General features: G+C 37.8%; 2 protein-coding genes across 3 annotated transcripts in view; one reads left to right on the forward strand and one right to left on the reverse strand.

The window, feature by feature from the left end:
• Nucleotides 1-3,515: 3,515 nt before the first annotated feature.
• On the reverse strand, nt 3,516-5,774 carry rbm12ba (RNA binding motif protein 12Ba). The gene is made up of 3 exons (XM_060861146.1): nt 5,612-5,774; nt 4,058-5,359; nt 3,516-4,001 (listed from the first exon to the last, which is right to left on the reverse strand). Exons 2-3 carry the CDS (start codon nt 5,347-5,349, stop codon nt 3,836-3,838), a joined length of 1,458 nt encoding a protein of 485 aa, XP_060717129.1. The 5' UTR covers nt 5,350-5,359; nt 5,612-5,774; the 3' UTR covers nt 3,516-3,835.
• Nucleotides 5,775-5,839: 65 nt separating this feature from the next.
• Nucleotides 5,840-8,999, forward strand: part of tmem67 (transmembrane protein 67) — a 21,168-nt gene continuing 18,008 nt past the window's right edge. The window contains exons 1-2 of one of the 2 annotated variants that reach the window (XM_060861640.1): nt 5,840-6,060; nt 8,294-8,385. In XM_060861640.1, the coding sequence (XP_060717623.1) occupies nt 5,859-6,060; nt 8,294-8,385 (294 nt within the window). In that variant the 5' untranslated portion in view covers nt 5,840-5,858. The remainder of the gene's footprint in view (nt 6,061-8,293; nt 8,386-8,999) is intronic. The other variant, XM_060861641.1, reaches the window with a different exon arrangement.

Consider the following 8,999-nt stretch of genomic DNA (forward strand, 5'->3'; position numbering starts at 1 on the left):
GATGCAGTGGGCAGAGCGGTCAGCACTGAGGCTGGGATTAATAACCGCAATATGGATAACATCACGGAGAAGCTCACTGCTTTGGATACTGTTTTGGTTAACATCATGGAGAAAGAAAAATGGATCGATATGGAGACCAGAATGGACTAAGAGAGTAGTCGTGTAAATTGGAATGCGTCTACTTGCCCCAAGACCAAACAATCCCAATCTTATCTGCTTTTGGCTCCCCTCAACCAGCACTGGCCTCGGCCAAGGCCGCTGTTAGAACAACAATTCCCCTGGAAGAGCACTGCAGCAAGACGCTCTTGCGTTCCTTCCCCCACTTCTACAGACACCTGCTGATTGTTGACTCTCTTTGGGACCTATTCAACGTTGTCTCCATGGCAATTTGCTGTGTATCTCTATGACAATCTTGCGGACTGAGGCACACCAAGATTTGATGCCAGGAGCAACGACTCTCCAGGCCTACACTTACATACATATACACACACATATATAAAGATATGCACTCACCCCCCACCACCCATCCCACGCCTTCGCCGCTTTGTACCGCCAGTCTGACAAGCGGGTCTGTGACCAGCGCCGAAGATAAAGGCCGCAGGACCTGATGACTGCTTGCCTGTGCTGGATTACCTCCACCCCCCCTCCCCTCCCCTGTTGCAAGTCATGTGTTTATGGCGTACTGTTTATGTGCTTATGTTGCTGAGGTGTTTTTTTCCTGTTCCCACACTGTACTCCCCACCGGAGCATAGTCTGGGGGTTGTTGTTTTTTTCTCCTCCCTTCCCTCATGTTATGCTGTATTTCTTTTCAATCCCCTGTCTTCCTGTCCTGTCCTCCCCTTGTCATATTGTATGTATTGTATGTATGGGCAGGTTGATGGCTAATTTCGCTGGTACCTGTGACCAGTGACAATAAAGGCTACTACTACTACATCCAGGGTTACCGTAATTCTGTGCTGGCTGAATGCAATCAACCAACTGATTGTATGTACACACACACCAGTGTATGTATTTTGCAACGAGTCAATTCATTTTAAATTCCAAATAAATTGGTAAAAATTTTTTTTTTTTTTCAAAACTAATTAAAATTCTAAATGCCTGTACGAATGTAATTGAATGTGTCTTAATGGCAGTCTTTGCAAAATCAAACGTCCAATTTCAGAAATCCTGTACATTTACGCATATGTACATGATTAAGCTATCTATTATAAATCCAGCTCAACATTTCCAAAGTTTCCTTACATTTCCGCAATGCGAACGTCCTTTTTGACTTTGGAAAGAATATTAAAAGTAAAAAAATTGCTTACTAATAAATATTTGTTTAATAGAGTCCAGATTGCTTTCCCAACTTGGAGTGCAGACAGTATAATTTTAATATAAATTTAATTGATAGCAGCATGGCCACTGTAATAGAAACTGTTGAGAATAACAAAAATGAACATTGAACATTCTGTACCAATACGCACACACACAAAACTAGGAACAGCAAAGATAACGGGAAATGAACTGTTTTCCGGTTGCACACTAAGCAGAAGAAAAAAGAACATTGCAGGCTGCAGGTGTGTGGAAATAACAGAGGAAAAATAGACCTGGATGAGAATGAGCAAACTTCTTTATTGCAGCCAATCAGCCAACAATTCCATTGAGCTCAAGGAAAAATCTCTAAGTCAAAAGCAATCAAGTGAAAAACCCAAAGGAGCATCCACCTGCAACCCAAAAAGTTCGTACTCTCCCCAGAAAATCTCCTCAATATATACCCTGGCGCCTCTAGGTGCCTCCGCTTTAATTTACATACATTCAGGTAATTTCCCATTATTTCTCCACCAGACATCTGTCATTATTTCTCAAAGTTATATTTGAATCATTACTCATTTACATGACCTTTCTAAATTCCCCTTATTCTCCAGAATCAAGGTCTGCCTTTTACTCACATTTACTGCCATTTTAATTTCCTGTTATTTAACACCTTTTTCTTCATTGTTATTAATAAATGTGCTCAAAACACATTCGTCACTCAGTCTTTCATGACAGACGTCTGGTGGTTTTTCACCATCCTCCTTTCAGCTACATGTATATGTTAATTTTATGAGTTTGGATTATGATAAACATTCTTACTTATATTGGCTATGTTGTATTGCTATTTTTTTTTATAAGTGGAGTTCTATGTTGACTCCTTAAGCTTGCTGAACTTATGAACTTTGTTATGATCTCAGTCTGTCACTTCCCAGACTTGGCTTGCTCATGCATATTTTAAGCCTCGGTTCCTCTATTTCTACCTCCTACTAAAGGTTGGGTATATATATATATATATATATGAATATGAATATGAGGTTCCCTTCTGAGCCTGGTTCCTCTCAAGGTTTCTTCCTCATATCATCATCTATCTATCTATCTATCTATATATATATATATATATATATATATATATATATATATATATATATATATATATTTTTTTTTATATATATAATGAGTTTCAAGATTTTTTCACAACAATTTTTCCACAAACTATCTATACCTGGCCAGGTTCAAGGTCTCCCACAGAAAAGTGAAGTTTTATTTATTAATTTATTTATTTTTATACCGTTGACGTGGGTAGTTGTTGGCACTCTCACATTCGGAAGTACCTTGGCCCAGGACCAAAAGGCGATGTCCAGAGTGGTGAGGACAGCAGGGATTGCTATTAGGACCTCTCTCCATTGTGATATCTAATCCCAATGATCCTGCACCAGTAGATTTACCTTCCTGGACAATGCCTCTTTCTATTATTCTATTTATTTATTATTCTATTGGTTTCTATTATTTAGGCAATCTGCCTACTTAATGAGGACGAGAATCTGCACCGGCATTCTATTTATCTGTTTGATTCACATTTCTCTAGAGGTTTCTGTGCAAGGTGTCAGAAATGCAAGGGTAACTCTGACATCCTTTTAAATTTCTCCAGCCTCCGTGTGCGATGCCGAAGAAGCAGTAAACTGCTGTTGATAAGGTCATAACTCTTAAGAGAAGGGCAGCGCAATCACAAATGGACTTTTCAATTTGAAATATGTCCGATATTATGCGTCCTTTAATCAAAATTGCAAACTGTAATACATCATTTGCATTTTAAATTCTCACAATTTGTGACCACAACTACACAACGTAAATGCAATACAAATTGCAATAACTTTGAAAATTAACTGGAAATTACTTGCATGCAATTAACTCCTGGTTGAAATAATCTCAATATGTGGAAGTTGAATATTGTTGATCAGTTGATCTAAGAATTGTGCATTTCAAATGAAGGTAGTTGAGTCAGCGAGTTGCATGTTCAAATCCTGGCACCACCAAGCTGCCACTGTTGGATCCTTGAGCAAGACCTTTCACTCTGAAATGCTCAGTTGTATCCTGTCTCAAATGTATATCACTTCGGACTGAATCATCAGCTCAATGAGCAAACAAAACGAATTTTGTCTCCCTTGTAATGTATAAACAAAGTACCATTACTTAAAGAAAATAAATTCCACAGGCAGTGATATTTTAATATAACTTGGTTTATTGTGTAATTTTACAGATACAGTAATTGCCATTTCAATAGCAATTTTGAAATGTTATATCACATCACATTTGCACAGTCATTAGTACTTGAATATTCCCAGAGAAATTTGAGTCTTATGTACATTTTTTACTTTCTTGTCTTGTATTAAAGAATGGAATGTCTGAAGGATTTTTCTCCATCTTTCTTTACATTTTGTGGAATATATGAAAAAGCGCATGGCATTTCCTCTTACTATAAAACAAGCATTACCCAAAATAAGAGTTCAAAGCTTTGTGCAAGTTTTTTTTTTGGTGAAATTCAGGCAAGCAGAGTCTGTTCAAAGCCAAAGCACTCTCCGTGTAGAACAAGATCCTCTCTGGCACCTTCCTCACATGCAAACGGAATAGCCTCGTCACTCAAGTTGTCATTTTCACCCTCAAGCAACTCGTTATCCTCTTCCCAGCTGTTATCCTTGTTGAACGTCCTTCACTTCTTCTCTTTACGTCGGGGGGGAATTCCACATGTTGACGGATGAGTCAAGTTGAAAGTCTGTGAAAAGAACTGAAAGTCTGTGACCTTTCCAGATCAGTACAACGGTTCTGAGACATTAGGTCTTTCATTTTTTCCTTAGTAATGGATGAGACATCAATTGTATGCGAGCCAACTGCAGTGCCATTCATGTTCATGGCTAAAGTATAGTCCTCTGGCCGTGTAAATATTATAAAGGCAGTAGATGTTCTTTCCTTCCATTTGTTTAGCAGATGCAGGATTTTACTGTTTGGTATGTCAGGACATGAAAACAGGAGTCTTATCTCACTCTTGGTAATTGTTTTAGGAAGATTCTTCACCATGACGTAGTACTCAGTATTAAAAGAGGGAGAATTAGAGCGCCGCCGCTTTGGCGAGCTCCAAAATGAGCCGGGCCTTTTACCTGGAGAATTCTTTCGCAAACGCCTATCAGGAGAGGATCTGTCCTGCTCAGAGAATATGGAACTCGAGGAATTTTCACGATGCTCCATGGCGTTTTCCCACATTCTCTCATGGGCCAATCTGACCTCTACGGGGAAGTCTCTTGGGCTTCTACAGCTATACTTCAGGCCCTCCTCAGCCTCCTTAAAACTGGCCATCTTCACTAGACAACACTGGTCCTGCCTTTGTAAAGTATCTGTTATTACATCCACCACTCTGAGTCCTTCAAGGAACTGGCAGACTTCCTCTTTGGTGATCGTATTTGGAAGTCCGTAAAGCCGAAGATAACCTGGTTTGCAGGAGCTGACATCTCTCACTCCGCCTTCTTGTTCCTCCACATGATGTTTCCTTGGTTCTGCAACTTGATTTTTAACAGGTTGTGTCTGGTATGCTATTGGACTCTTATCGATTGCATCCTTACCCAATTTGAGTACATCTGTTAATTGAGTAGCACTAACTGGTGATGACTGGACTTTGTTCATTTGATGATCAGATTGCAGTCCTTGAACAGCAGCCCCTAGACATAATAAAGTCTTGCATATGTCTGTTGCAGTTATCTGAAGCACTGGTTCACATTCCACTGAAGCACATTTCCTTTTCCTTAACTTCAACTCCATTTTTTGCTTAAATTCGGCCATGCTGCTTTTGTAAAGCGTAACAGTCGACCCTCTGAGAGGTTTTCCAGAATGCAGCATGGCCAACTGTCCAGCTCTCTCTGAACTGAATATAATAAACGCTTCACCCATCTTTCCCCCGGTGATATGGACACATCCTTTAGGGATGGTTAAGCCATGAAAGAACTTGCGAATATCTTCATGTCCTGCTTCAATATTCAGACCCTGCAAACGCAGCACTACTGCCATTTCTGCCTGGCTAAGAGAAGACAAAACACAAAGTAAACATTGTTTACTAAACAATTCAGATCTTAAAAGATGGTGTAAATGTCACAAAAATCCCAGTCTAATTTAAATGGAAAAAAGAAGAAGAAGAAGAAAAAAATCCTCCTCTTCCTCCTCCTCACAAATCAAGCCTCAGCCCCCACGTGCTGTTTTCCTTTGTCTTCAGAGAAGCGTTAAGTCCAACGAAGAAAAAAAAAAGTTCAAGTCTTCTTTTCAAACAACTTACCTTTCACCCTGTCGTGAAAGATGACAATAACGTAAGATCTTATGCGTAAAAAAAAATATTTCTCTTTCGCTTTTCTAAAGTTCAGCTGCACGCGCACACCACGCTGCTACGTCTGCACGAGCTCACATCGGAATAGAAGGAACCGTGCTGCGCGTGCAACTTTTCTGAGGTAAAGTAAGGTCCTTGCCTACACCGGAAAAGGCGGGGCGTGTATATAAGCGTAGTTTCCGCTTCTGCTATATGCACCATGGCGACGGGGACGCCAAACTTAAAACCAGAGCCGTTTTACGGATACGTTTTCATTTTACTTTTAAAATCAAACCTGTTTTATTGCCAGCAGTTCTCTATTTCTTTTTCCCAACCGTCGGATTGCGGGGTTCAAAATTATTTTGATATTTCCAGCTTGACTTGTGTGAAATGTGGACCAAACCAAGTCAGAAGTAAATCAGGTAATGCTATGATGCTATGATGCTATGTTGCTAAGCTAACTCTTTTCTGAGGTTCATCCTAAATAGCTCCTGCTTCATACAACAAGTAAGTAGGTTATAGTAACTAAATAACTAGTCTACAGGCTAATTTAGTTTAACTGAACTAATTGGCCATCGCTTAGTTAATCAGGTAGTTATTTGTTGGTGTTTGTTACATTTAGCTAATTACATTTTGATTGCTTTGTTATGCATAAAAGCGTTAAATAACTGACACTTAACCTGAAATGCACATGGATATGTTTTTTTTTTTTTATATATAAATAAAGTAATTAAACTGAAACCTGAGCTTTACAAAAGACAGAGTTTACAATGTTTACAGTGTCCCCTGTAGACACCAGATGATGCATGTGATAAATCAAAATCACCAATTTAGTTCAATTCAATTTATTTGTATAGCGCTTTAAACAATCCCCATTGTCTCAAATCAGCTTTACAGAAGTATGGAAACGGAAGAGAGAGAGAGAGAGAGAGAGAGAGAGAAATATGTATATAATAATAGTAATAATAATAATAATAAGAAGAAGAAGAATAAATAAATGAATATATACAATTAAATATTAACTTAAAATTTAAGATACTATATATATATATGTATATATGTATGTGTGTGTGTGTGTGTGTGTGTGTGTATATATATATATAGATATAGATGATGATATGAGGAAGAAACCTTGAGAGGAACCAGGCTCAGAAGGGAACCTCATACTCATTTGGGTGACACTGGACAGTAAATAATGTCACTTCTACAACAGTTTATAATAGTGCAACCAAGAGCTCCTGAAGAACTAAAAGAACTAACAAGTCATTGTAAACTCTGAGTTCAGCGCAGATCTGATTGCTGAAGTAATTATACTGACGTACATGTCCTTTAGTGACACGTTTTCAGAGTGTGTAGGAAACCCTTCCGCTCTCCCACTAAAGGATGTGCGGGTTAGTATTGAAAACACAAGATCAACTATCAGAGTTGGTCTTACCTTGAACACAGGTGTCCTTCGAAGTCCCTCGGTCTTCTAACAAAGGGTCTTCTTCAAGTTCTTCTACCGAATCTATTGTTTGATTCTTTTAGATGGAGTCAGACTTAGACCTTCTTGTCTTTTCAGGATCCTCACAATAGGAGGCCTTGTTTTTATTAAATGAAGTGTAATACAGATAAATATGTTTAATATATGTAAAGTAAAATAAAAGAAAATTACAAAACAAAATCGCCTTTAAATAATCAAACAATTCTAGCGTAAGTAGAAGTAATTAAAATGCAAAGATAAGAACAAACCAGGAAACACTCTCCCAGTGTAAGCCTGCGTTTGTTCTCCTGATGCACCCTCTAGCAGCAATAACAGAGTATAGCACACTGAGCTTGGTGAATGCACACCAATAACTGGTTCTAAAACCCTATTTATACCATTTGTTAGTATGATTCCATAAAGTCATTCTGCTCCTGTGTCCTGTGACACAAAACTTTGTGATTTCCTTTTACGCTTTCACTGTTACTCTCTGTCTTAATATCTGAACATGGGTCTTGATCCAACTGTCTAGGTACAGTGTCTGTTCCTCTTTTGGTTGAATCAGCTTCCTTCTGGATCTCTTCTTTACAGTTTTAATCAGATATATTCAATTTCTTTATTTAGAAATTTTAGGTTTTCCATAGCTTCTTTTTTTCTTGCTTTCTGTCTTTGTTGCCTTATTTCGTTTTTCTCTTTTTGCTGCATTAATTTCACTTTGTTTCTTTATTGTATTGGATGAGATTGTCACATACAGATAACCATGTTGTATGGCAGTTACACGTGATATGGCAGTTACTCCACTCCTAAAATTTCTATCCACATTGCTGATAAAGACCAGACTATTCAGATTTCCTAAAAAACATTATAATAGACTAGAGATGTATAATCAGATTATAACCTATATATACATAAAAATATCTTTTTTCATTTCAGAAACTAACCATATTTTTAAAATACTAGAATCTCCATCACTAACACAGACACTTGTGTGTAGTTTGCAAGTTGGACCGATAGAAATTGTCACAAATGCAATAACTTGTCCTGCTTGCTTGTAAATGTAATCGAGTTTGATCATAAACGTTAATTAACAAAGTGCATACAAAGCAGTGCAACAGACTAGATGCTAAAAACATCCAAAAAATAGTTATATTTGTTAATATATTTTAATAAATAATGCTATGTACTCTTCACAGCAGGCCTGAGCTGTGAGTGTCAGACGGGTTTCAAGGTCCTGAACAACAATGGAGGGTACATTACCTGCCAAAAGTGCCCAGAAGAAAAACCGGTATGAGCTCATATGTGGAAGGACGAGCAAACTAGTAGAGCATTGCAGTGTTACTAAACGATCAGTGTCAAGCACAAGTGCACTAATTACACCTGATTAAAGCAAGTCTCACCGTATATACTTAACCAGAATTCTGGTTGTAGAGTAGAGTCAGACTCCTCCACCTTGGTTCTGGATTATTACAACTATTACTTATCATTTGATTACCTTTGGTAGGTCGGATGGATAGTTAATAGTTTTGTAAGGGATATGACAAAAACGAACACAATGCACAAATCCTCTACTGTGCTTATTCAGATTAGGAAAAAAGAAAATTATACTATAATTTCTTATCATCATACCATATGCTTCAAGAATCGTGTGTATGGGTAGATGTCATTTAGTAAATATATATAATTCAAATTGCACATGCGCTTTATTGCAGCTCATCAAAACTACATTATTGTGATGTGTAGCATAAATGTTCACAGCATGAAGAATAATTAAGAAGTGCTTCAAATCACACAACACACACACAATCCCCATTTATTATTTGCTGATAAGTTTAAAGCTGGGGAAATTTACAGTTGATAAAACTAGTGCTTACTACAACTAGTAAAACTGATGATAAAACT

Source organism: Tachysurus vachellii, chromosome 25 (genome assembly GCF_030014155.1).
Source record: "Tachysurus vachellii isolate PV-2020 chromosome 25, HZAU_Pvac_v1, whole genome shotgun sequence".
Taxonomy (NCBI): domain Eukaryota; kingdom Metazoa; phylum Chordata; class Actinopteri; order Siluriformes; family Bagridae; genus Tachysurus; species Tachysurus vachellii.